Source organism: Desmodus rotundus, chromosome 1 (assembly GCF_022682495.2).
Source record: "Desmodus rotundus isolate HL8 chromosome 1, HLdesRot8A.1, whole genome shotgun sequence".
NCBI lineage: Eukaryota > Metazoa > Chordata > Mammalia > Chiroptera > Phyllostomidae > Desmodus > Desmodus rotundus.
In genome coordinates, this window is record NC_071387.1 from 187531010 (window position 1) to 187558201 (window position 27192).

Here is a 27192-nt window from a genome sequence, read left to right on the forward strand (position 1 = left end):
TGATTTTTTTTAAGATAGGAATTTTTTTGTTTCAGTGTTAGCGGGTCTCTGTGGCCCCCTTGCTACGCAGTCTGCTTACACGGTCTGATTCTAGGACGGAGTCTTTTAGTGGCACAGGCTGAACATCCTCTGCTAGTCCCGTCTTGCAGTGGTTTGGATTTACATACTAATTAAACCAATTCTAGACAGATCATTTAATAGAAGGTTAAGAATTGGGCCCCAAAGTGAGTTACTTAAAGGCTGGAGAAGGTGCTGGAATAGGAGGGAGGTGGTGACACCTGGAAATCCTTGCCCTTCAAGGACATGCTAGGTGCCTGAGGCAGTGGACACACCGGGTCTGGTGCGGGGTGCAAGTGGTGCTCTGTGAGCCGGGTGAGCGCTGCCTGTGGCTGATGGAGCTCTAGTGTCGGGAGCTGTTTATTGTTCTGCAGCCCACAGGCTCACCGTTATGGACAGAACAGCGCTCAGCTCCACCTGCTTCTTTAGAGGAGGAGACCAAGGCTGAATGACTGCAGGCACTCATCTGACTTCAGGGGTGGGATGAGCTGGATCCAGGTCTTCCTGTGCCCCTTTTATGCTTTTCTTCTTTTTTGCCAAATTCATGAAACTCCTCTGCTGGTAGGGAACGAGTAACAGCAGAGGGCCTGAGGTTTCTCATGAGTTAGCTTAAGCAGAGAGGTGCACTAAAACTGAGTGCAGAAGTGTGGCTGAGCTGCACCTGCCCTTGACTGCACTTGGGAGGCCCGAGGGAGGCAGTGTTCCCACCGCGAGCGCTAGCTGCAGGGCCGCGGGCAGCCTGGCCGAGCACTGGCGGCCTCAGGGCCTGAATCATCCATGGGGACGGGCCGCGGGCACTGTTCACAGGAGCCAGACACGTTGCTCTTCAGGGCGGTGCCAGCAGCACCCGGATTGGCTCGGCCTTTGTGGAGGTGGTGCTACCCCGAAGTACTGAGCTTTAGTTTAACAGTAACTTAAATCTTTATTTGGTCCAATTTAATAAAATTTATAAACTATCTAATTGTTTTCTTTTAGGGGGACAATCTTTTTTTTTTTTAACCTAAGCTTTACTTTCACTTAAAAATTAAAATTCTTGGTTGAGAAAACCCGACACACAAAGCTATGCAGACTGTCGCGTCAGTGTTCCCACTACCTCATCGGTGCGCACCGCAGCTTGGTGACGCCGACTCATTGGGTCAGGTTCGGCTCCACGTGTGTGTGAGGTGGAGAGGCTTGTGTGTTTCACCGGGAAACGCAGTGGTGCCTTGGACAAGAGGTGCCGAGAAGCCAGATTCAAGTAATAAGAATGACTTCTTGTTGGCTTCGGTGCTGCATTTAGTATCTGTAATGTAACAGGAAATACATACCATTCGTTCTTAAATACTTTTAAACGTGTAGCTGCAAACGTTCAGGCTGAACAAGGCAGCAGGAGTCTCTGTTCATCTGAACGTTCACAATTTATTGACACCCCTGATAATAACACTCATGATCGTCTGTCTTTGAACTTTGAAAATAGTCTAATCTCACTGAACTTGACCTGGACTTCTGGGCAACTTAATTGTTTACATTTTATACTTTTCTCCTGTTCCTATGTGTGATATTGTTAGAGTATGTACAGAAATTGTGGTCTTCTAAATACCGTTACCATCGGTATTTAGCTGGGAAAGGGGAGCAAAAGGGAATTAGACACTGGGAAGTCAGGAGGAGAACCCCCTTAATTGTACATGGTCAGTAAAGTTGACCACAGAGCCATATCCTTCCGTGCGGGTCTCAAGAAATTCTTTTTCTAGTGACACCACAAGAACTTGTTTTCCACTGATGATAATGTGTGTGCAGAAATTGTGGTCTTCACCACCACACTGATAAAAATGTAAAAAAATGAATTTAAAATATTTTCTGTCCCAAGGCCTCACGTTGGACTCTGCTTGCAGACTGTCGTCCAGGCTTAGAGGGGTCATAGTATAAGAGAAGTACAACTTTCAGTGAAACAGTCCTCAGGAAATGCAGACGATTGGCCACCTTTACAAATAACATTTCTTTGTTGCAACACGCAACTTCGGGGAACCCAGAGTCCTAATTCCATTTCTCATTCCTGGGCTTGGGCTGGTCGGGTGACACGAGCAGACTAGAAATTGAATCGAGACCAAACTGGATTCCGGGATTTCTAAAATAATCCAACTATTCTAGGAGGAAGGTTAGTGGGAACTACACTGTGCTTACTTTCAACCCCAGAGTAGTATTGCAAGAGTTCAGAGGTTTTGGACCTTACGATTGATTTTAGCAGGAAGGTGATCACCGTAAGCAGGTATGATTTATACCGTCTAGTAGGTGCATTTAAAACTGAAAGAATTTCCATCTAACAGGTTGCACGAAATTAACATTGCTCCTTCAGAGCTTTTTCCCGTGCCCCCCCTCGCCTGCTCAGCTGCTTCTGCATGCAGCAGCCATTCACTTCGCTCACACACGGAACGGCCATGGCGGTGGCTGAGGACGAGAGGCCAGTGCGTGGCCGTTCACTTGTCACCTAGGCATAGGTGGAATCTGATCCGAAGTGAGTGCAGTTTCTTCTTCCAGTCTGAAATGTTTTAAATGCACAGAACAAGATTGACCCTGCTTTCTTTATGTAGCCATTTACTTTTTATCCTAGGGCTACATATTCAGTTAATGCCTGATGACACTTTAAGGAAAACAGACATTGCCTTTACATTCTTTCATTAGTCTTTTCCCCTCCAGTTCTAGATCTTATCAGGTGAAATGTCAGGCCACATGAGTTTCACACCTCTGATGAGAGAAAAGACCTTTTTAAGCTATCTGCTTGGTTTGGGGGGGTTTTCCTAACAGGCTGTGTTATTCTCCTGCTCTAACCCTCTCCCCCAGGTGCTGTTGTACCGGTGAGCGTGTAGTGCAGTTTTTGAAGGTCTTCCAGATAATGACTGATGTGCGGTGTTGCATTTAGTGGCCGAGCAGTCTTCGCACCCGGCATATATTAGGACTCCAGGAGACTTCTTGGCTGTGTCTCCTTTTTGATATTAAAATTAAGTTAGGTTATTTTCTTTCTTTCTTAGGCAATACTTTGCAGGTACTCCCTGTTGAAAGTCAGGAAGTGTTTTCTGAAGTATAAAGCTCTAGGGAGTCTCACTGGTAGACCTACACAAAAATAAATGCCTTTTCAAAAAGATTTGTGACCACTTAAAAAGCAATAGAAAAGGAGCCCTGTGTGTGTGAAGTGAATCTGAAAAGTGTGTGAAAAGCCTGGAGTCCCCAAATGGTTTAGCAGAAGCAGGGCGCGATGTCAAGTGATTGAAACATGGCCCGCGGAACTGTGAGAAGTGAACTGAAACAGGACTGATTTTAGATGAAAAACTGCACTTAGAAATGAAACAACAGATACCCGGCAGACCTCCTGGGCTTACGTTTAAAAAGGATGAAAGTCTGAAGGAGTGGAAGGATTTCTGTGCGTGGATTCTGCAAATTCCTTTTCCTAAGGTATGTTCCCCATGGAACAGAAGTGTAATGTTTCATTGCTCAGCACTTTTGGGGACCCTCATTGGTGATCTCTTCTGAGGGAGTGGAAAGACCAGGAAGCCAGTGCTTACTGGTACAGAAAATGAAGATGGGCAACTGATTTTAAAGCTTATATAATTTTGTTTATAACCTGGAGCCATGAAAAGCACAAAACTCGGCTGGTTTGCCTGCCCAGAGCCCCTGGTGGGAGTAGCATCGGGGGCAAGGTTGGCCCTGCCCAGGAGGGGCGTGAGCACTGCGTGCGTGCGTGCATGCAGGCGTGTGTATGGGAGTGTGTGCTGGTCTGCAGTCATGTGGTGACTTGCTTAAGTGCAGGAGGTGCCGCAGCAGGGGGCCCATCGGAATGTGGTGGGGTCCATCGGAATGTGGTAGGGCCCATCAGAATGGAGGACTGGGAATGGTGGAGTGGGTTAGCATGTGTCATTAAACTATACAGAGTGGCCATTATGTCTGGAAATATATTCATTGTATTGAAATGTCCTGTCAGCAAATTGTTAATTGTATACGTCTCTGTTCCCACACCTTATGGCCATGTGTATATTTAAATTTTGAACGCTCATTAATAGAGTTATTAATGAAGAACACTGACTAGAGTTTTAGCTGACTTGTTGATTTCTTAGGTGTTAAGTCTGGGTCAGGGATGAAATTGCCAAAATATGAGTAATGAACAAAAACAGTCCAGGCCTTGAAATATCGTGGGCTTGGCAGTCGTTTTCCCAGTGGTTGAACTGAAATCATGAACTTCAGAGTAATTTTGTATTTAACTTTAAGAGTTTTATGTATTGAAAAACGCCTTCACATAAGGGTGCTAAAATATGGTTCCCCTGCGTTTCAGGAGCCACAGCGATCCACGGTTGGCTTTGGTTGCGTCCGAGTATTTAGATATGGGGACTAAGCCAAAATGAATGTATTTAATGAGTTGTCTTCTTGTTGCCATTGCTTTTATAAAAATGTTTTGGTGGTGTCGCCTGCGCTTTAGCAGCTTCTACTTTCTGTAATGTGAATTTGGAGAGGAAACCCTCCCCGCTGCTGCCCTGGGGATGCTGACCGCACCCCCACCCCAGCCCTCTGCAGGCTGTGCTGGGAAGGGAGAGAGAGCAGCAGGAACACAGGGCGTGAACCGGACCCTGCTCCTCTTGGCTCTTTTAGCCAAGTCTGTTTACAATGTAAAATGTCCACATTGCTTAACAAATTATCCTGCTCTGAAAAACACGGCCCCAGGCTCTGGTCAGTGTGGGTCCTTGCCTCCCACCTGCACCTGCGGCTGGACCTCTGGCTCAGGGAGAGAGTTTCCTCTGTGACTTGTTTAGTCTCATCATCATGGAGGCCCAGACACCTCGGGGCTTGCTGTTGATCTCCTTTTAGGAAACCTGGCCACTGAGGATTGTAAAAAAAAAAAGTAACTAAAATAAACCAAGAAGAGAAAAACTCAGAAGGGTGGCTGTGGTGCTGTGGTTCAATGCCTGCCTTTGACGACTTGGGGAGACTGGGGTCCAGTGCTTTAACTTTCGACACCCCAAGACAGGAGGCCTGGGATGCCTGATGACTTTACAGTGCTGAACCCATTGGAAGTTCCCCTCTTCCCCCAGATTAGGTGCCTGGTTCTGGACTTGGGTCTGGGGCCAGGAGCAGGCCCAGCACCCGCTGTTAGGGTGAGCCCAGAGCAGCCACTTGACCTCCCTCCATCTGTCTTCATCCGCACCACACAGTCTGTCTTGGATGGGGTAGGGGCGGGGTGAGGCACAAGCACTTGAGAGATGTAGAGGAAGATCGCCTGGGCCTGCAAGGCAGGGCTGCGGCCACAGCCCAGACCCCGCTGTCCTGAGTGTCCGCCAAGGAGAGGCCTGCGGTCTGTGCAGCATTCTTCAGGGTTCAAAACCTCCGACCGAGGGAAATGTACCCAGGAGTGTGATCGCAGGAACCTCTGTGTGGTATTGCCGGTGAATCGGACTGCCAGTGAAAGGGGTGAGTGATCTGAAGATGGGGGAGGCTGTGGGCTCTCAGAAGTGTTCTTGGGGATAGAGAATGAAGGAAGAGCCAGCAGGGGCCTGCCCGCCTGGTAGTGGAGGAACTACTCACTCCTCAGTGGAACTACTGAGTCTCAGAGGCTTCGCAAAACGGTGGGCTTCTGGAGAACCCATGGCTTGGGTTGGGTGTCAGAAGGCAGTGCCAGCTTGGCAATGGGCAGAAAAAGGCCTTCCTGTGATAAACAGCACCAACCATCTTCCTCCTCCTCTGCCTCATTCAGACGGGTTAATGAAGTGTCAGATAGAATCTACTTGCCCCTCGGCTTGTCTGAATTGGGGTGCTGCAGTCCCGAGGGCGGGGCTGCTGGCAGTTCTCATGGCCTCCTGCCGCCCTAGGAAGTGGGAAAACGGACAGAAGCTGTGGGTCCTAGGGAAGCCCTGAGGAACGCATTTATAACCACCAACAGGTCAGGAAAATGCTGTGCTGTGTGTGTGCGAATGAATATCGATACAGTACATTTTCATTACCATCGCTGTCTTGCTTGAAACCTGGGCATTCTTTCTGCAGGTTCTCTGAATTGCCTCCCCTCCCTACCCCTCCTACCCCCGCCTCTTGTCTGGGCTCAGTGTGAGTGGTCTGGTAATGACCTTCTGACTTTCTGGACCTGGAGGGTTGATTCCAGAAGTCCGGCCCCCAGGACAGCCTGAGAGGCAGAACAGAACTGGCCCTTGGGTGGGAAAGCTCTGGGTGAGACGCTCACCCCCCAGCTCTGTGGAGCTGAGCGCAAGTTCTTTGCCCCTCCCTCCACCCTCAAGGGTGGCTGTGAGGTTTGGTGACTGGCGCTGCTTTACATTCACTGTGACAGTTTAGAATATTTATCACTAGGACAGTGCCTTCCAAATACTCCTGCAGTGTCAACTCCCCAAGTCAAGCACTGGAATGCAGTTTAGGGCAGATAAAATGCTCTTGCGACACACTGTGCTGTTTACTCAGGAAGTGGCACAGCTGAAAATGCCGGAGCGCCGGGAAAATAAGCAGCACGCATGCTACCGCAGTGGTCAGCTTGTTCACATGGCCACACCCTAACTGGTGACATGGTGAGGAGCTGTAACTGCTGAAGGTTTCTTAAAAATCTGTAAGAAACATTACATAATTATACCACTGAGTATTTCTGGTTTTTACAATTATAAGCAGTGTTATAATGAGCCTTCTTATTTGTCAATCTTTTTATGCATCTCTGAGTTGACCATGGTTAAGGCTCTTGAAACAGATTTCCAAACTACCTTCCAAAAAAGTTACAGTTTCATTGTCAGCAGCAGGTACTGGGGAGCCTGCTGCATTGTCCCCAGGGGACAATTTAATTTTTAACTTTAACAATTCAGCAAGAAAAAAAATAGAGAAAGTGTCTTGTTTTAATTGGTTTTTGATCCTAGTAATGGTAAACATTTTCCTTGGACACTTAATGGTCCCTTGTATTTCTTTCCTGCATTGCTTTTCTTAACGTTACTTGCGCATGACGGTAATCTCAGTCAGTGTGCTGAAACATCTTGCCACATTTTCCTCTGCAGAAGGATCGATTGGCATTCCCATGGGGATTAGGAGTGCGGGTACCAGCCCTTGCCCTTTCGGAGTTCTGACTCTTTTTTTTTTTAATTTTTAAATTTTTAAAAAATGTTTATTGTTATTCAATTACAGTTGTATGCCTTTTCTCCCCATCCCTCCACCCCACTCTAACTGACTCTTTGATGTGGGCTGTGTTGATAGCTCGACTCGCAGTTTGCATTCCTTTGCTGGAGCAAGGCGGAGCCTGTTTGCATCTGTAGAAGTCATTCGTGGGTCATTTTCTGCGAGCCATCTGCTCACATCCTTTGCCCATCTGTTACAGCTTCTAACGAGACTGGCATGTGTGGGAATACTTTCGATTTTCCTGTCTGTAGGAGAGGGGTGGGGTCGTCTGAAAGGGAAGGCTGATGGAAGGGTGATCCTTGTCAAGCCCTTTTGGTTGCAAGTGACAAGAACTGGCTCAGGTTATCTTAGGTCCCCTAGGCTGGACCTTCATCAGGAAAAGGGGTTGGAGATGAGAAGGTTACAGGAGGGAGGGCTGATGTGCAGGTGACCTAGGGTCAGAGCGTGTTCAGGCAAGGAAGGCGTGAATGCCTTCATTCATTCACTGAAGAACGCCCGCTCTGAGCAGCGCAGTTCCAGACTCGGGGGTGCCAGGAGGAGTGATCCCTGCCTTCCCCGGCCCGTCCCTCCTGGGCCCACTCCTGCCCTGTCCAGCCTTCATGAGCTGAACTGGCATTTCTCCAGCAGTAGAATCACGAAGCTTTGGCTTTCCACAGTTCAAGACGTATTCAGTAGAAGAACATTACCCCAGTTCCTGGATGAAAACTCAAGTTAGGGTATCCTGTGACTTTTCCGAGCATGCTCGGATCATAAAGAGGCTGATAATCACTTTAAGTTGCCAAATGCTATTCCAGTTGTAATAATGGGAAAAACTATCTTGTGCGGGAATCAAGGCCATGACTACTTGCTCAGTCCCGGTCTGGCCTCCGGAGTTGCGGCAGGAAGGAGGAGGAAGGGCGGGCAGGTGGGCAGGGTGGTGAAAATCTTCCTCATGATGGCTGCTGCCCTAAACCAGCCTCCCTGCTGGGGCCTGGCCAGTTCTCATTCTCTCGTTCTTGCCTGGGGCTCTTCCACGGATCTTTGGAGACCCCCTCATTCCCACCTCCTGCCCCCATGTCAGGGCCTCTCACCAGCAGCTCCCTTGACATGGCTGGTGCTCCCTCCTCTGACTCACCACTTCTGCCTTTGCAGCTCCTAGGAGGTGTGCCCTCTTGCTGTGTCTGCTGGACTCATCTAGTACCGAAGATCCTCCTCTCTGTTTTGTGTGTTTGCATTGCGTTTCAGCACTAGCAGGTGGTTTCGCTTTGGAAATGCCCAGGGATGACCGACACCTTCAGAACCGGAAGCTTTTGGAGTTGGGTTTGGATATATTGGATGGGGCCCAGTCAAATTTCACTCTCGTAAATGCAGCTCCAGGCGTACCTCCAGTTTCTTTCTCTGAGCCCTGTTTACCTGCTCCAGACCTGAGACGATCCCAGTCAGCTTGTTGATCTGTGTGGCCCAGGTTCACGGGCAAGACCTTATCACCCTCAGCCCTGTCAGACTTGGCGCGTGCCAGCCAGCCTGTGTCCCCTCTCCTGCGGTCCCCTTACAGTAGGGCCCATTTCAAGCTCTCTGAGGGTCTCCTGCCAAGCCCTACACTAGGCCTAAGGTATCAAGGCACACCCCCCGCCCCGCCATACACACACAGCATACGCCCCTGGGGAGGAGAGGGCTCCTCTTCAGAAAAACCATGTCTATAGATTCTCCTTCTGAATATCTACTCCTGGTCCTTTTATGCCCTCGTGGTGGATGAGGAACAGGAGAGTCAGGGAGAGGCTTGGGGACAGGGCCGGCAGCAGGAGGCCGGGTGGCAGCAGGACCCCCATTTTGTGTTGCTGCTTCTCTTTGGGGGAGAACGCCCCCTCCCCTGTGGCTGGGCTCCCATTCGCTACCTGTAGCCCTGGCTCAGCCTGGTGCCCACTCAATGTCAGTGTGTGGCCCTCCCGGTGGCAGCCCAGATGGAGAGGAAGGGGCAGTCTAGAAAGGCGGGCAGGGCGGGGGTAGGGGCAGACTGCCGGAGATGGTGGTGCGGGGGGTGCAAGGCAAAATTCCAGGATGTGTCATTGACTTCACAGTCCAGGGGGATGTGAGCCTGGAGAAAGCTCCTGTAGTTCCCAGGTCCTAGGTGACCAGGAGCACGTGGTCATCAGAGGACAGAGGGAGGGACAGGAGTGAGAGGCATGAGGAGGAAGGCAGGGCATGGAGTAGGTTTCTGGGTGGGTGGTGACAAGATTTGTCTGTCAGGAGAAAGCCTGGGAGGGATGGGAGAGAAGTGTGCCTGGGGGGGCGCTTAAGGCCAAGGCCTCTCTGGCCCCACTCTGAGACGTTGGGAGGTGACTGTTTTGAAGCTCAGGAACAAGTCAGGACTGGGAAAGCAGCCCTGGGGATCACTGTGTGCATTTGGAATTGGAAACAGGCCCAGATGAGGTCACCTGGCTGCATGTAGAACTGGATTCCCAACTAAGGCAGGAGCAGGCCCGGGGGCTGGGCATGGGGGCCATTGCTATTCTTTTCCAAAGAAGGAATTAAACAGCTTTTAGAAACAGTTGCAGGGCGAGGAAGGCTCTGCTGAATCTGGGCAGTGGCAGTGGGTGGAGGACAGGAAGACCAGAGCTGAGTCAGGACGTGGCATGGCCAGATGTGGGGGAGAAAGTTCTCTTTAGTCTGTCCTGCATGAACTTGGTAGCTTCTGTCCTAACAGGGCCCCGGGGCCTGGGGGCTTGGGGTGATGGGAGCTGACCACAGCCAGCATTTCCCAGCCACCTGCCTCCAGAGCAAGACAGCTTTTTTACGTGAATGAGATGAAGAACGTAGGCGTGTGGTATACTGCAAAGTTGAATGATAACTAGTGCATCGGTTCATTCTGTGTTAGACTTCGGATTCAAAGCACCCGTAGCCCCCGAGCTGAGTCAGCGGGACTACAGAGGATGCAGAGGAGGGATGAAGTGAGAGATACTAGGAGGGAGAACAGGTGGGGGCTAGTGGGACCCCACTGGTGGGGGTGGGGGCGTCATGGAGTAGATTTCTGGGTGCATGATGCAGCGATTCATCTGGGCTGTCAGGAGTGGGCGTGGGAAGGGTGCAGGTCTGCCCTGGTGGTCGTACTGCTGTGGGGAGAATGCGTGGTTGGAGGCCAGCATGCTCCCCAGCCTGGCATTACAGCTGGACAGGAAGACAGCCAGAGCCCAAGAGCTGTGGGCAGAAAGAAAGATGACTTTTAGAATTCAAAACCATGGTATTATTGGAGGCAATCAAAAGGAAGCATCGTAGAGGTGGGGCTGAGACCTGGGATTTTAACTCAAAGACGTAATAGAGCAGCTCAGAAGAAAACAGGCCATCGGAAGCGAATCGGAATGTTTTTGATTAAAAGCATAAAAATTGGTAAGGACAGCCTTTCAGATGTGGGCTTTTGGGTTCTGTTCTTCTGGCTTTCCTACCACCCACCTGCATTTGGTAATACTTTTTGGAAGGTTGTAGGTAAGTTGGGCTTCCGAGTAGTACTTTCAATATTACTGTAGTTATGGGAAGTAAAAATTAACTTTAATACGGAGTAAAACTTGAAGAAATAGGTCATATTTAAATGAGACCAGTAGTTTAGAGAACTATCCCAGCGGTTGGTTTAGCTACCAAGGCAAGGGTGAAACTTGAATATCTCCTGTTTGTTGACAAAAAAAAAAAAAAAAGGAAATTGTAGTCAGCAATCATGTGATTTGGGGTGTGTAAACAGACTACTGGTTATGAAGAAAGTGAAGAAAAGTGATATCAATTGTATGCCAACTATTGAAGCTTTACTTAAACTAAAGTTAGAGTATGAAAACTACTTAACAATAGGTAAGCATGAATCCCCCAAAAAATTTAAAAAAGAAAAGCATATATAAATGGTCTTAAGAATGCAGAAACTTACATCTGTTAAGTATATACACACAGTACTTGCTTAAATGTAACGTAGATCTTATATTGACCTTTGCGGCCAATGTTAGTCAAAGGCTGCACAAATATTTTAACATGTTTGGTTTCAACAGTTTAAATTAAAGCCACAGGTTTTTTTTTTGTGAAACTGAAAAGCCTGTAAATGGACGGCCAAGCACACGCAGAATAACTCCCAGTAGACTTAACTGTATTTAAAAAAATCTGGATCACTGCTGGTGATCAGATCTGAAATGAAGAATGAGTAATTTTACCTTTCCATTGCGGGATCCTGTACGGTGTTCTGCATCCTACATCCTACATAGAACGTTGGCCCAGGAAGGCGCCTGAGGAACGGTGGCCCAAGCCTCTCTCTCACCGGACAGGTAGGTGACCACCGTGAGGCCACAGAGGTGTGAGTGATGTGGAAAGTCTGCTATGAGTCTGTGGCCTCCAGCACGGAAGTGCTGCTTGAATGAGTGAGCGTGGGCTTGAGCAGACTCCCGTGTGTGGCTCTGTCAAAATTTCCGAAGCTCTACAACTAGCTCCTTGGTCATTCCAGCTTTACATCGTGGACCCAGGGAGCTGTGTATTTGCCCCACGAGCCTTGTGGCTGTGGCCGCCCTGGGGGGCGGGCCTGCTTCGTGGTGACTGTCCAAGCTGCGGTGCTGAGTGGTGGTGTGCATGTGTACCCTGTACCTCCGTTGTCAGACCAGGGTGGTTTGAAGTTCGCCTTCAATAGCAGGTTCATCCAAACTGTGGGTCCCCCGTGTTCACGGCCCTACATTTCAGGCAGCCAGAACCCCCCTGGCTGCAATGTTTCCCAGCTCCAAAGGCACCATTTCTTGTCCCTGGCTCATAGTTGGGAACCTCTACCTCTAAGTCTTAAAGTAATGACCAATTTCGACATGCCACTGAGTTTCCACGAAGCCAGACTGTGAACAATACAACTGTTTTTGGCTGGTCTGCCTCCACCTCCCCGCTGCTTTAACCTGAGACCAGGTGTACTTCTGGAGAGCAAGCAGCCTCCTAGCTCTTGTGTGCTTTTGTTGTACACGGGCTGTAGAAGCACTGTCAAGTTTTGTTAGCAAAGTGCACTTCGAGCTCCCTCACCTGAAAGGAGGGACGCTGTAAGAACTGTGCTGAATTTACGCGGAGCTGGCCTCAGTCTGTACAAGTGTGCGCATCTCATGCAATCAGTGGAGACCCTGGCTGATTACAAACGAAGCAGAGAAAAAGGTTCTTTCGGAACCACTTGGACCTGGCAAAAGTAATTTAAAAAATGACTTGGGAGGCCCACCTTCGGTGCTCTTATTTAGCACGCTGACTGCAGCGGCCAAGTTTCAGCCTCCCCTCTGCAGAAGCAAGTGAACTCAACTTAAAACTCCATCCTACCATCCCTTTGCATTAATCTTCCCTGTTGAGATTGGACAGTAAACTACACAATGTCCCACCTTTTCCAACTTTGAAGGGGGTTACTTTGATTCCATAGTACAGTTCCTCAATTTGGAACACTGCGCCATCCCTTTCAGATGTGCGGCCTTTACGAGGGCAGGCAGCCGGGCTGCGCCGCACCTGTGCCCAGATTTCCTCTGCGTCCTGTGCTATGTGTGGTCAGGTCAGCCAGTGGGTCACAGGCTGTTTTGCTGCAACAAATGACAGAAACAGAGACTCAACCACACAGAGGAGGATCTCGCGTGTTTACCAAACACGTCGCTCAAATACACTTTTCTGTGGTTCAGACGTCTTCCATGAAAGAGCCTCGCGTGTGGGAGGGGGCTGTGCAGCAGGCAGGCAGCGGGGCAGCAGCTTTTAGGGAATTGGCTGCACGTGCAAAGCAGATGTCTCAATGAATCGCCATGTCTTGGAAAGCCCTGCCCATCACAATTTAGGTTACCCCCACCCCCCCAAAGAGGGCAGGACGTGGATCATCAAAGACCCTTTTCCTGGACTGTGCATCACTTTGGAGACTTCATCGTAAGTTTGGAGGTCAGCTCACCTATGAAGTGAGAGGCCAGAAACTAGGCCACTTGGGGCACACTAGAGTTACTGGAGTAGAAGGTTTTTAAATACGAGAAAATATTTCTCCAGGTCGTGCAATTTAATTACCACAGGACACATACTTCCATTTTTCAACACAGATTCTCATTTTCCCACTTCAGCATGGAGTTAAAAAAAAAAATCCAGTCAGAGAACTACTGTGTCTTTAAATCATCGTGCTTCTAGAACCTAAGGGTACATAAAAAATTACTCTCCACCCACCCCTTTGTTCCCATAAAAGCCTCCAAAGGAAGAATGATTAGAAGGGGAGGGAGCTGTTGACTTTTTTCACTTCTTACTCTAAAATATCCCTGAATAATTTCTCTGAGATTTGGGGATGGAATGGCTATCCCAAACCCGAGAGCGATCCAGGAAAGGCTGCTTGGGAGGATCACAGAGCTGGGCCTGGCTGGGAAGCACCCAGGGGTCTAGAGAACGCTCAGTGAGGGAGCAGGACTACGGGTGGAGAGCCAGCCGCCCTCACCACAGGCCTCTGCCCGCGCCCCTCCCATTCTGTTTACTGGGAGACTCGAGGAGTGAAAAAGCACATTCACTTTTAGCGAAACCTGACTTGGCCCCATCCAATACATCCCCCTAGCCCAACTCTAAAGTCTTCGCATTCTGAAGGTGTCGGTCATCCTTGGACTTTTCCAAAGCCAAACCACCTACTAATGCTGAAACGCAACACAACACAATGTAACACACATACACACACACCAGGACAGGAGGACCTTTGGTAGCAGATGAGCCCAATGCAGGTGGTGAGGGGGCACACCTGGCTTGTACGTAATGATGTAAACCAACGACTTTCTGCGCCCAAATTAAATAATTCCAAACAGGTGAGGGGTTCCTGCCAATGCTCAAACCCCTCAACACGTCCTGAGCCACGTGGCCATCAGGCCCAGCCCTATAAAGGCTTTCCTGAAGCAAGCCTTGCCTGGTTCTTTCTGCTCAATCCTTGGGCGTCTCACTGATGCCCAGGGCCACGGAGATCCCACTAATTGGGGGCAGAGCACACACAGCTGTGTGTTTAGAGTAACATCACCTATGCCCCTCAGAGGAGCACGGAGGCTCCTGAAGGAGCTGCTCTGACCTGGGCTTGTGCAGAGAAAACCCTCCAGACAAACAGACTGCTTGGAACGGCCCAAACTCACTTCTCAGCATTTACATTAAACATGCCTTTATGCTCCTATAGTTTTAGATGAGGGGCGTCAAACTCATTTTCACCGGGGGCCACATCAGCCTTGTGGTTGCCTTCAAAGGGCCGAATGTAATTTTAGAACTGTGTAAATGTAACTACTTAACTAGGGGTAACTACTTAACTTGGCGCTGCCACTGGATAAAACAAGGTGGAGGGCCAGATTCGGCCTGTGGGCCTTGTCTTTGCCACCTGTGTTTTAGAGTCTATTTGTCTGACGCAATCACTCAACATTGAGAAAGTCACACCTGGTTTTTTCACGGTCCTTGACATGATACCCTCACGGGCATCACGCCCTTCTAATATATCTTATCAGCAGAGTGCCGTGCAATTAAACAAAAACCAAGCAGCTGTGTTGGGGGAATGTTTCTTTGGTTAGCAAAGTCAAAAGAGTGCCCCTCCTTACTCTGAAAAGCGGGAAGAAGTGTCCGTACTTCTCTGGTTTGACAGCCCTCTCTGGGCACGGTGGTCAGAACAGATGCAGGAGAACCTGCCAGGAACAGGTTTGCTTTAGAAGCTAAGGTGTGTGTTTGTTGGGCCAGGACTTCAGCAGCCCAAGTGAAGGAACTGGGAGAGGTCGAGTGCCTCAAGGCCAAGCACAGCCCCATCGTCAGGGTCTGGGTCTGGGGGTGCCTCCTGTATCTCCAAAATTCTACCCACATGTCCTAGTCTGTGAATCTGTCACCAAAGGGGCGTCTGAAGTTCTCATGGTATGTGCTAGTTGCCAGTGGAGTCTCTAGTTGATCTTTCCCCGATCTAGAGGGAATTAGCGTTTTCAATTTAATCTTTAACCCCACAGCATGAAAGGGCCACTCATGTTTAAAAATTCTGTTTAATTTTTTAACCCTGTACTTTAAAAAAAAAGCTGATACAATTAGATTTTTTCTCTGTCTTTTCAGATCTGCCCTGAAACTACCCCAAAGCTATGCGTCCTAATTTTCAGCACCCATGTCTATGGAGGATTTGTCCTGGGGGTGGGCACCCCCCAGGGTCAGGAGGTGCCCAGAAACGCGAATGCAAGCCTGTGATGTTTGTGGCCGACGCTATGCTCTCACATTCTCTTTCCTGTGAGGGACAACAGGACCACCCAGCCTGAAAGCAGTAAATACAGAAGCCTTGCCTTTTTCATTGTCTTTTTTTGTGTGCTCTTCGAGCATCTATTTCCATCCTCACCAGTGTCTACACCAGCTGACCCATTTATACCCATCACCCAGGATGGAAAACAGTTCTCTCTCATTCACCGGTCCTGGTAGCTGCGAACGAATGGCAGGCTGTGAGACACGGCTAACACGCTGTGTCCTGACAACGTCCGTGGACACTGTTTCACTCCAGGCGCATGGACACACGAACAGTCACCGTATTGTATTAGAGACATTTTATTGAAAATGCGAAAATAGGAAATGTATTATAGCCTAAAATAAATTACATAACATATACAGTATCTATTTATATCTTTAAAATATTTTTTGTGTCTAGGTTCTTTCAGTCTAGGAATTTTGTCGAAATCAAGAATTTACTGAACTGTGTCCGTATTTTTTTTTTTTTAAAGAAAAAACCCGCTTTCCAAAACTTAGAAAAATAGACTGCACTAAATGGATTTCAAATGTGTCGTCTCAGGGAATATCACATAGTGACTTTGATATTGTTTATAAAATGTCTTCCTTTAGCCTGTGGTGTGAGAGGGGGGCACACTGGAATTACCTGTACCGCACGGTTATGACTGAGAATGGCTGAACCAGGTAATACATCTACGTGGAAAGTTACAATACGGCAACCTGGCATTAGAATGAGATTATGACTTAAAGCTTCAGTTCACTGTAAAAACTAAAACGCAGAGTTAGAATGCTCCATTTCCCTTGCTCTAGTGCCATCTTCAGGAAAGTGAGTGAAGAACAAGCCTTCAGGGGAAGCCATGCGGAAGGATGCTGAAATTTGGAGAAGCGCTTTTGTGAGGTTCAGGTTAGCTGGGTATGTACACGGGGGGCAGGATGTGGGAGCTCACTCCCTTCCAGGAGAAGGCTGGGTGAAATGCGAGCTGTCATTGCTGTCAGATGCTGTCAGTTGGCTGCTCCTGGGGCATCTCAAACTTTCCCACAGGACGCCATTCCCATCCACCTGCGCAGCGCCTTCACACGTCCCGTCTTCCGTGGAAAGGGCCCCTCCAGGCTAATCCTCTGCACATGTGCAGTGGGCAGTTGGTGACTCCATAGTGGAAGGCCATCCGGCTCACCTCTCTCTACGCAGCCATGTGACTGCAAGCCAATCACAGAAAGCCGAGTTGTAACTGTTGATTCTTAAGAGAGACGCAAAGGGACAGGGATGGGGTGCAGTGTGGGTGGGGCCTGCCAGGCAGCGGTGGCCCTGGAGCGTCGGAGGGCAGAGCCACAGTCCTTTGGTTCCAAGTGGAGACTGTCCGAGGGAGGGGGCGTCAACTTGGACTAGAGGCAGCTACGTCTTTTGGGATTTCATGAAGCAGGGGCATGAAGTCAACTGTTTTGTTGGTTTTTACAAAGCGATGGTGAAAACCATTCCCCAGGTCCCCACCTGCATGTGAGCATACCCAGTATGCCAGAGAGTTTACAGGAAACCTTTAAATCAAGGCCTCTTTTGTTACTGTTACCAAAACCAAAACCAAAAGGGAACAAAACTCGGTGGGAGAGGAGATGAAGCTGAGTGTCATCTCGACTGTCCCCGCAGCGCCGTGTCCTGGGCCTTATTCATTGTCCTCTCTCATTTCCACAACATCTGTCCCCTCCTCTGCTGGAGGTATATCCGTCATGGCTGAGTCCTCCCCGTCCACGGCTGACTCATTCTCCGTCTTCTTTTTCTAGACCAAAGAAGACACGTAAGTGTGGACTGTGACAGGGACACATCACAGAAGAGCCGAGAGCAGCAGGCCGCCGAGGTATCTGACTTGATCTCGTTAAGGGCTGGGGTGACCGCACTGAGGCCGCACCTCAGTTCAGGTATCGCCTCTCACTGTGGCAACTTGGGTACTGGCTGGGTGCCCGGCCCTGTGCTAGGCACTTGGGAGGATCCCGTCCCAGCGACTCTCCCCAGTGCCCTCTGGCACGCGCCATCAGCTGGCGGAAACCTGCCTCTGCCCAAGGACACCACTTCCCCTCTGGCGGCCCCTTCCAATAGGGGTCATGCTCCCCCACCCTCATCCTCAAGGCGGTAGCCACTTTCTGGGGTTGAGCATGGGGCCTGCTGTTACCAGACTAGTCCTCCCTCTGGACCAGCCCGGGTTTGCTATCGTTCTCTCCCTCCCTGCTCAAGGCCTGTCCTAATTCCAGTGGCTGCACAGCCACGGTGCCCGCCTTGCAGTAACCGGACTCTTGATGCCTTGGCCTTTCTTCTTGGGGCCTCCACAGCTCACCAGCTCCCTGGAGAGCTCGTCATTACCAACACCTTCAGCACCGCCCACAGGCCAACTCCAGGGACACCATCCTCCTCCTCCTGCCACACTGTCTGGCCCCTCCCTCCAGTACCCTGCCCCAACAACCCACAGACCTTCTGGTCCCCTCTCCCCTCTTTCACCAGCTTAAATGAAATGCTCAATAATTGAAATCGCTTCCTTGCCCTCTTTTCTTTAATCATATTTGCCAGGCAAAACACCAACCTTGGTTAGGTCCAAATCTCCGCCAATTTCAGCTGTCACCACCTGGCTGCCATGGCTGGGGGGGCCCACAGTGGTGTCCCCCAGAGGTATACCCCTGGACCCCTTCTCTTCTCCACCTCCATTCACTCCCTGGTTAATCTCGTCCCTTCTCTGTTGAATGAATAATGTCAGATGGGGTGCCTGCTCCCTGATTATTCACAATCTTAGAAAGGAAAGACATATACTCCCAAATAATTAGACACCCCTGCAGGATAAACTAATTATGTGCTGAGGTAAATACTGAGTGTGTGTGCGTGCGTGTGGGTGTGTGGTGGGGTTCAGAAGTCTTCCTGTGGCGGGATGGGAGCTGGGATTGAGGAGGAAAAGGTCTGTAGGGGCACAGAGTGGGAGAGGGCCTCCTGGTCACCCAGCATTTTCTAGGTTGGTCATTCCTTAGTGATCAAGTATGGGTTTTTAAAGACTTATAAACTCAGGGGACTTGGTTGCTGGGGAACCCCCTTTCAGGGCTCTCTTGCATGGTCAAAACCATCGCTTCATTTCTACAGTTTTCAATTCCCTAGAGGCAACAGCGGAATGCAGGACCTGTATCTTTAAGCTGTTCCTCCTGTGAAGCAGGACGGCCTTCTGAGGCAAGGCTGGGTGTGAGGGGTGGCCTCCACAGGTACGTAGGAAGCGTCCCCCTGTTGCTGAACCCGGCTGAAGGCTCAGCCACTTTGCTGTGAGCGTTGCTCATGTGCAGGGGGCCTGACGTCACGGTGGGCAGTGCAGGCCCAGCTGAGGTATGGGATGAGTGTGAGGAGTCACCACCACTGTGGGCCCTCAGGGCACCACCCACGTCTTTCTGCACCTGGGAGGAGGCTTCCCAGCCATGCAGGAGTGTGTCTCTCACCTTGTCTCTTACCTGTTTCCGATAGACGTAGCATGCGGCTATGGCGACCATGGTGGATTCCCCCACAAACCCCGCGAGGAGGGAGCCCACGCCCAGGGTGGCTCCGTGTACCCTGGGGATGAGAATGCAAAGGCCATTAGTTTGTTAAAGCTGTGTTGAGGCACGCATAGAGTGGAAATGCAGCCGAGATCCAGGAAAGGTGCAGACCACAGAAGCACCAGACAATCGCATTCAAGGGCTGCACCTAGGAAGTGGTGCACCTGCATGGGGAGAGGTCCCGGAGCTCCAGCCAGGGCCATCTCCCGTGCCCCTCCAGGTCTCAGCTCAGCATCTGCTGGTGGCCAGGCCACATCTCCATCACTGCTGAGCCAGCAGCACCTCCCACCCCTCCTCTCTGCACAGTGCGAGTTTCCAAGGTGGAAGGGCTGAGTAACGTCCCTGCCTCAGGAGACTGGGGAGCATGGTAGGTGCTCAATGAATATTGTGTATAGGCTTGACCTCCAAAGTACTTTTCTAGAATGATCTCAACACCTTCTCATCTAGTGCCCAGGCAGAGAATAAAACGTGACTCTGCATTTCTACTTCCACAAATGCTTGGGAATTTCACACATAAATCAGACGTAAACCTCCCAACAGAGTACTTCAGTGGCAGGACCCACAGCCCCAAACTTCCAGAGACTTACCCCAGGTAGGGCAGGACCACGAGGCTGGTGATGAGGACAATGATCCGCAGCACGGAGCTGGGGGCCAGGACGAAGGTCTTCTTCAGTGTCATCAGCCACCCGGTGAAGTGGGCCCTCACAGTGACTGCGGGGAGAGCAAAGGACTCCTCAGGGACAGCCTGCTCTTCTGGGTCCTGCAGCCTTTAGCCTCCAGCCTCTGGGCAGCACACTGGGGACCCTGGCCTTGCTGATGCCGCCCTGGCATCGCCTCGCCTTCCTACCAGGCTCCTGATCCCTGCTTCTGAGCTGGGGTCAGCCCCTCCCTACCTGGGCTCCTGCCTCATCACAGCCCTTAGCATCAGTGCCCGCTCTGCAGGGTGACTGCTGTCTCCCAGGACAGTCCTGTCTGCTCCTGCCACCCCCAGCCCGCCCCCCCTACCCTCAGCCTCAAGCTCTGATCCTTCCTCTCTAAAAGAGAAAACTCAGAGTAAAGAGCTTGATGGTGATGAAATTTGATTCTGAGTAAAGAGAAACACTGGACCAGAAGCCCAGGCTTCCCCGCCAACAGTGCCGGTCGGGGCGGCATGGAGAAAGAGGTGTCGGGGAGGAAAGGGGGCTGCTCTTTTCCACTTCCCTTATTTCCTCCCAGCCGTCCCTGACCACTAGGACCTCAGTCACCTCCCTTTCCCCTTCCCCTAACAGTTCCCCTTCATTCTGATTGGCCGCAGTTTCACCAAGACCTCGCCCGTCTCACCCTCCAGATGTGAGCTGCGGGAGGGCGGGCACCCAGTCTGAGGACCATGGAGGGGCCTCAGCAACAGGTGTGAACCGAGTGGATTTGGTTTTGGAGGAAACATACCGTTGTCAGCAAGAAGTGCCCTGACTGTTTATATCTGATCTGGAACTGGAGGGGGTTTAAGGAAGCATGAGGCCTCGTTCTGGCTCATGTGGTTCTTTTTCCCATGTGGGATGGCAAGACCTTGTGAAGGGGGAAGGAAGTGCTCCCTCTGGGGTGAAAACTAGTGTCCCCGGTACATTGGGAGACAGACCTGTTGTCTTCCTGGTCTCACGGTGTTCCTGCCCCAGGGTGGAGGGCTGTATCTAAGAGGCACAGACACACACTTGGATTTGGCCAAGAGCAAAGGTGAAGGCACAGAGGTGGAATGCTAATCTGGTTGGCCTAAACCCAGCAGGCTGCAAAGACAGGTGGAAGCCGATGGCTCTCTTTAAGCCCTTAGCATGGCAGGTGAGGAAGTCGAGCTCAGAGGTGGTAACGGTGGGTCCCATCCCAGTCTGGCTGCAGTTCTTCTCCCTGCCCCTCCCTGAGTCAGGACTGTGCTTTAATCGCCATTGAGGGCAGCCACCTCTAGGTGGTGTCACCTTCCAAAGCTCAGTTCCCCAGTGTCCTATCTCCCCTCTGCCCCATCAAATGGCCCTGATCTTCCATTCCTCCCTTTCTGCAGAGCCCACAAGGTGACACCCAAGAACCCCAGCCTCCAGGAATGTTCGGTCTCTAAGGGCGGGGACAGCTTGCGGCCAGATTGGGGACAGCATGCAGCTGCTGGGCACAGCACTGGTCCTGGCCTCAACCAGCTCCAAAGCCCATTTCTTAACCTCGTTGTGGTTCTCTAGATTTTGGCTCCTCAGCTCAATGATTTAGGTGGAATTTGGGGGCAATAAAAGTGTTAAGAGTTAATAACATATAATTCGGTGCTAAAAGGGAATATAATACAGAAGTCTTCCTCCCAGTCGGGACTCCGCAGGGCCCTTGCCCTGCTTCCCAGAGGTAACGACCGCCGTTAGCACTTCGGTGAGTTACTTTTAGACTTGTCGACATGCGAGCACTTACCTTAAATTCATTACAGACAGGCATACATTTACGTGCTACATTCGCCACAGAAAAGGTACCACACTGCCCAGCCATCCTGAACCCGCTTTTCTCATTCTGTGAACGACGGCCGGACCCCGGACAGCACATCTCACACTGCTCTCCTGGTTTGGGCATTCAAGCCGGCTTCCATTCTGGCAACGGGCTTTTCCTGTCTGGCCTCAACTCTGCCGCTAAATTCTTATCTCCAGCAGTGCCTCTCCTTCTTTGTACTTCTCCAGATGTTACAGTCTGCTCCCCCCTCGCTTTACTTCTTAAATTAATATACCTAAAAGCCGATTTTGAATGTACACGTCTAAGACTTTTAATACAGGCCTAGAGCCGTGTCCCCACCCCACAATCTGGACGCAACGCAGTTCTCTTGCCCCCGAATTTCTCACACTGTCTCTTTGGGTCCACTTCCTTTTACTGTGCTGGTGGCCGCTGCCTTTTAAGAAATAAATTATTCCTGTTTGATTCATTTCTTGAACTTTCATTGTCTTTCTATCTTTCCAATCCACTGTGAACATGTACATTTTTGTTTGGGACATGATGGCAAACATTCCAAAGAAAGAAGATTGAATCAGGCATGAGGGTAAATAGGAATTTTTCTGTTGTTCTGTTTTTCTTTACCTGGAATCGGGAAGAAGGAGAAGATTCGCAGAGGAACGACGCAGAGTTCTGCAAAGGCGAAGTCCACGCCAATGATGTCTATCAGAATTTTCTCGGAGACGTTGGGGGTCCAGAACATCACAAAGCAGAGCTGGGGGGAGAGACAATCAGCCAGGTGGTGAGGAAAGGGCATACACGAGTGAAATGAGAATGCCAGGCATTCTGCTCTGCCGGGGTGTGCAGAGAGAGGGTGATCCCGCCCAAACAGGCGCTGGCAGATCAGTCCTCGAGCTGCATCACCCTGCTTCATTCTCACCAGCTGACACAGGCTCTGGCCCCCTGCCACATCCGCCCCACAAGGACCCGGGTGGTCATGGGGCAGCTGTGGACACGTCCAAGAGGGTAACCAGGCCAGTGAAGGGGACCAGTGTGCTCTCACAGAAGGCTGAACTGGACCCCTAAGCACCTCAGTCCATTCAGGGTGAAATGTTTATTAATGTAATTTTTTACAGCTTTCCCCAAATTATAAAAAGTGATCTGAAAGCATCTGGACATATGCAGAGCCACATGGAATGAGCACAGCTAATGGAAAGGAAATAGTAGTGCTTAGGTTAGTTACAGGCCTGGAAAGCTGCAAGGTTTGGTTCAGAGAATAAGAGACAACAGCTACGAAGTCAGGAACTTCGGAGAACAGAGGGGAAGCAGCAGCCTGATTGGACAGTCTCGAGAAAAAGGAATCTTAAATGGACAAGGGAAAGTGGACCTACAATTATGCCAGTTCCATCCAGTAATTCCCTCCCTTTCTAAGACGTGAGTGATTACCCCCTAAAAAAAAAGTGAATGCATTATAAAATGAATTGTAGCTGTGTAAGAACAGAACACTGAAATTTTAGACCATAACATGCTTTAGGCTTTCGGTAAAAGAAGTTTCATGAAATTAGACTGGTCCTATTTTCTATGTCATGTTGAAATGTCTTTAAAAAAATAATGGGGGATCTATCATACGTTTCACTTTATAAATGCAGTGGGGCTTTCATTCTTTCATGTATTTTTCAGCATCTGGGAAGAGTATCCCACTGGTTTTCAAAAATGACAGACCCACTCTCGTTTAACCGTATTGCGTGCAGCCAGCACGTACAGCCCGCCTCTGACACGAAGGGAAACATGCTTCCTTAGACGCAGCCTCTTGGAGCTCAGAGGCCTTGTTACCTAGTGGCCCGCACAGGTGGCCTTGTCATCGTTTTTCTCACGGCAAAGCTGCCAGTGTGAACTTGCGTGGTATCGCTCACACCTGCAGCCCAGGTACGGGAGCGACCTCATATCTCAGCTTCAAAATGACACAGCACAGCAGGAGGACACAATGCACTTCCCTGACGAATATTTTCCTTAGCCCATAGCCGTAGAGCTGTAAAGATCAAGAGAAGTGGCAGCCCCCTGACCCCTGGACTTGATTTGTGCCTCGGGACCTACAAAGGGTGACTTATCCTGTGTTTCCTCATGGCTGAAGTGAGACCCCTAGGCTGTGCTCTGCTGACAACGAGAGCTTCGGGGACAATCGCTGTAATGTCACACGTACTGTGTAGCCAGCAATTATCTGAATGTGAGATAATGTCTCATGTTGCACCCTCTCTGTGCTTTGCAAAATCACTGTGAAGTGGCTTTTAGGTTACAATGAACCGAGGGGAAAGGAGGAGTCATTGCATGTCAGAGAAGACAGTGCAAGCAGGCGTCCGTGGCAAAGCCAGGTAATTTCCTCTCTGGATTCTCTGCCTGGATATGTGCACCTGGAGGCTTCTTACAGCCTCGGAGGGCATATCAGAAACCTTTGGAGGAGGGAGGCCAATATGAGGACACGATAGTGGGCACACCCAAATCACTTGACACATTTATACAAATATCCAGTGACCTGGGCCGGTGACCACAGTCCTGGTCCCTTGAGAACAAAATGGTAAGGTTTGATGGACCCCTAAAAGAACTTCTCATGAGGTGGTTTCGATAGTCCATTTCTAAAATTCCACAGTGTCATTGAACTTGGCACTACGAAACCACTCTGTTCTCTCTCTGGTACCTATCTGTGCCAAGCATGCCCTAGATGTCCCTATAAGGCCACAGGCCACTGAGGTGCCTCTGCAGAGTTTTCAGCCACACACACCCACAGCCTAGGCTGGGTCTTCTAGAACAACGTAACTGAGGGCTTGTCGGGGCTTGAGCAATCACAGGTAATTACTTAAAGGGAACGAATGCCACAGGTGTTGTATGGAAGCTTTCTTTCTGTCTCTTCCTGAGGTCTCTGAAGTCAACCTTTGCCTTTGCCATGCTTCCAGTATGAAAATGCTCCTTGCCTTCCAGGAAGTTCCTCAAAAAGTCCTATTTCTTGCATTGGCCAGGAGGAAATGCATGCAGCATACAAACAGGTATGGTGCTGGTTAAAAGCTACAGCACCCGTCTGCAGGTCTGCAGGACCTAATAACCAGAGCAAATGCAACCAGACCGCTGCAGAAAACGAGAAGCCGCAGAAGCTAACCTAACAAAGTCTATTTCAGGAAAGCGACATTCTGATGAGCTCACCCAGTGGAGTACTGGCTTAGAACACTCCCTCCCCAGCTGACCACGAGGACACGCTGTGTTCCTCAAATATTTGCAGAGCCTAAGACACTGACGTTTCCAAACCAGAACACAAACCTAATAAACTGCTGACAACGAACACGCTTTGTTCCCCGGAGCGGCTGCAGGGGTGGGCTCTCTGCTGCAGAGCTCGCTGTCAGTACTATCTCATTAGGAAGCAGCCAGCAAAATAGAACCACCCACTCAGGGCCCAGATCTTGGTTTGTCTATTTATTCCGTAATGAGAGGAACCAGGGCTCCTTGGAGACACAGCCCATTCTAGGACTAGGACTGGAAATAGACAAGATGATCAGCCTGGAATAATAGGTCAAAGAACACAGTGCCCAGCAGCAAGCGTTCCCAATGGGCAAAGCTGGAACAGTGTGAGCAACACAACAAATAACATAGTATTGAATGACGATCCGCAGTATACAGTAAATACCCATGAACCAATGTTGACATAAATAAACACACAGGGACACATCGCTTGCACAGAATTTCAACTAATTTATGTAGATACTCTCCTCACAGGGAGGAGAAGCGTAGCTCTACATCCCCATCAAGAAGTGTGGGCTGACCACATAACACTCCCAAGGAGAGGACAGCGTGGGAGGGGGAAGTGTGCCTTCATGGTGGAGAGCCCTGGCCAACAGCAGCTCGGCCAGTGGCCAAGGCTGACCACGCCAGCGACAGGTCCTGCTGACGGCAACGCACTCTCGATAAGGTACCAGGAGACTGGCACTTTACCAGGAGGTCTTCCTTCCCCAAATCCAAAGCCCCACCTAACCACGAGAAAAACCTCAGACAGAGCCAAACTGAGCAGATTCTACACAATACCTAAGCGGTACTGCTTCAAAGTGGTAAAGCTTCGAAAGCAAGCAAAGTCCGAGAAACTCTCACAGACCAGAGGAGGCTAAGGAGACAAGACTGTGACATGGATGGCAACCTAGACCAGAAAAAGGATGTGAGGAAAGAGCTGGTGAAACCAACTGTGGAGTTTAGTCCATGGTGGTTTCTTAGCTGTGACAGACGAGCCACGGCAAATAAAATGTGAGTGGGGTGAAGGGTAGGTGAGAACTCTGCCACTTTCGCAATGTTTCTGTACATCTAAAATAATTCTAAAATAAAAAGGTTATTAAGGAGGAGGAGGAGGAGGAGGGGGAGAGGAGGAGGGAGAGTAGGGGAGAGGAGGAGGGAGAGTAGGGGAGAGGAGGAGGGGGGGAGGAGGAGGGGGAGGGGGAGGGAGGAGGGGCGGAGGGGGAGGAGACCTCAGACATACTGCTCTTTTGATAGACGGCACTTCTTTTTCCGAGGACCAGGCATTGACCGTAAAATTTCCACTGGGAACTTTGAGTACTCATGTGTATTTCAGCATGGCTCCCTCTCTCATATAGTCCACTCCAGACAAGCCGTCTGCCTTCACCGTCACCGGCATTCTCTTTTCTTTCATCGTATGAACCTCCTTGGGAACTAACCCACACTGGGTTGCAGCCACTGTATTCGCAGCCCTAACATGCAGTTTCTGGTTAGTGTATGTGCCCCAGTCAGATTCCTAATGGGCGGGTCAATGAGTAGTTTAACATTTCCCTTAGAAGCAATCTGTTAAAAGCATGCTTTTATGTTTATGTAGTTGTTTCGCATTGGGGGCAGCATTTAACCTTTCACTTCTAAATCCCCATAACGATGAGCTGAGTTATGGCAACATTTTACCGTAGACTAAGATCCCCAAACAGTATTACAGTGTGCAGTGCAGTAAGGATGGAAGCAGCCCTAAACCTTACAGAAATAGCAGCCCCGGTCTACGGTGCTACAGCCTGAGCCCACGTGGCCAGAACCATAGGAGAGGCATCTTTCCCAGGACCTGCTTCCTCACCCACAGTCAGTTCTTGACCTGCCCTGGGACACCCCCAGTCTGTTTCCCGAGAACTTGGGGCTGGGTCTGAAGAAGCCAGTGGTCTCCGTCAGCGTGTGGGCTCAGAGCACACACCAACCCAGACACGATGGGGACAGCCGTTTCTGCTTGTCCCGAGAGGGTTCCATTCCACAAAGAACATGGTCAAGAGCTCTGGTTTTGACTTAGTTTCCAGAACTCCCCAAGCTATGGCCACTGCCATGACTAATCACCATTAGTAGTAAGCCACAGACTCTTGCACCCTGCAGTTAGACGAGGTAAAATACATGCAGCTGCTCTGAATGAAAATAGCTGGCCCCAAGCATTGTTTTTTCTTTGGGGCTTTTACTTAGAAAGAAAGGTTCAACAGCCCTATAATTGGGCTCCACTGGGTAAGCCAGTGGTTAACCCTCAACAATACCGCATGGGAAGAGGTGGTTACCTAGGCTCTGGACTGTGGGCTTGGTGAGTTGATTGACAATCTGGTGCCAGCTCCTTGGGCACCTCGGATGGCCAGACCCCCGGCGGGTGTGTGGCCCTGTGAGCTGCACCAACGCTTGTACCGCGGGGCCCAGTGAGTGCGACCGATCTGTCTCACTACCGGATTGTGAGAGGTTTCCTGGGACCCTAACCCAGTGCTAAAAGTGGAGCCATCTGTGGGGGGTGAGATTAGGGCTGACTTTATTTCCTCTTCGTACTTTTCCTGTTTTCCACACAGAGCATGTACTCCTTTTCCTTTACCA

At 50.1% G+C, this 27192-nt stretch overlaps 1 protein-coding gene and 1 long non-coding RNA gene across 6 annotated transcripts in view; one reads left to right on the forward strand and one right to left on the reverse strand.

Annotated features, from left to right (window-relative positions):
- The first annotated feature begins 1640 nt into the window (after positions 1 to 1640).
- Positions 1641 to 15845, forward strand: LOC128779538 (uncharacterized). 2 transcript variants are annotated; one of them, XR_008425567.2, is made up of 2 exons: positions 1641 to 5487; positions 15202 to 15845. It is a non-coding gene; the product is annotated as an uncharacterized lncRNA (long non-coding RNA). The 2 variants fall into 2 exon arrangements; XR_011650580.1 differs by lacking the exon at positions 1641 to 5487 and adding an exon at positions 10370 to 11450.
- The window catches only part of ANKH (ANKH inorganic pyrophosphate transport regulator), a 117509-nt gene continuing 105979 nt past the window's right edge, over positions 15663 to 27192 (reverse strand). Inside the window, exons 9-13 of one of the 4 annotated variants that reach the window (XM_024578610.3) lie at positions 21976 to 22105; positions 19497 to 19620; positions 18814 to 18925; positions 17925 to 18074; positions 15663 to 17129 (exon numbers count right to left, since the gene is read on the reverse strand). In XM_024578610.3, coding sequence (XP_024434378.1) covers positions 17016 to 17129; positions 17925 to 18074; positions 18814 to 18925; positions 19497 to 19620; positions 21976 to 22105 — 630 coding nt within the window. In that variant the 3' untranslated portion in view covers positions 15663 to 17015. The remainder of the gene's footprint in view (positions 17130 to 17924; positions 18075 to 18813; positions 18926 to 19496; positions 19621 to 21975; positions 22106 to 27192) is intronic. The other 3 variants (XM_024578611.4, XM_045186421.3, XM_024578613.4) reach the window with 3 other exon arrangements.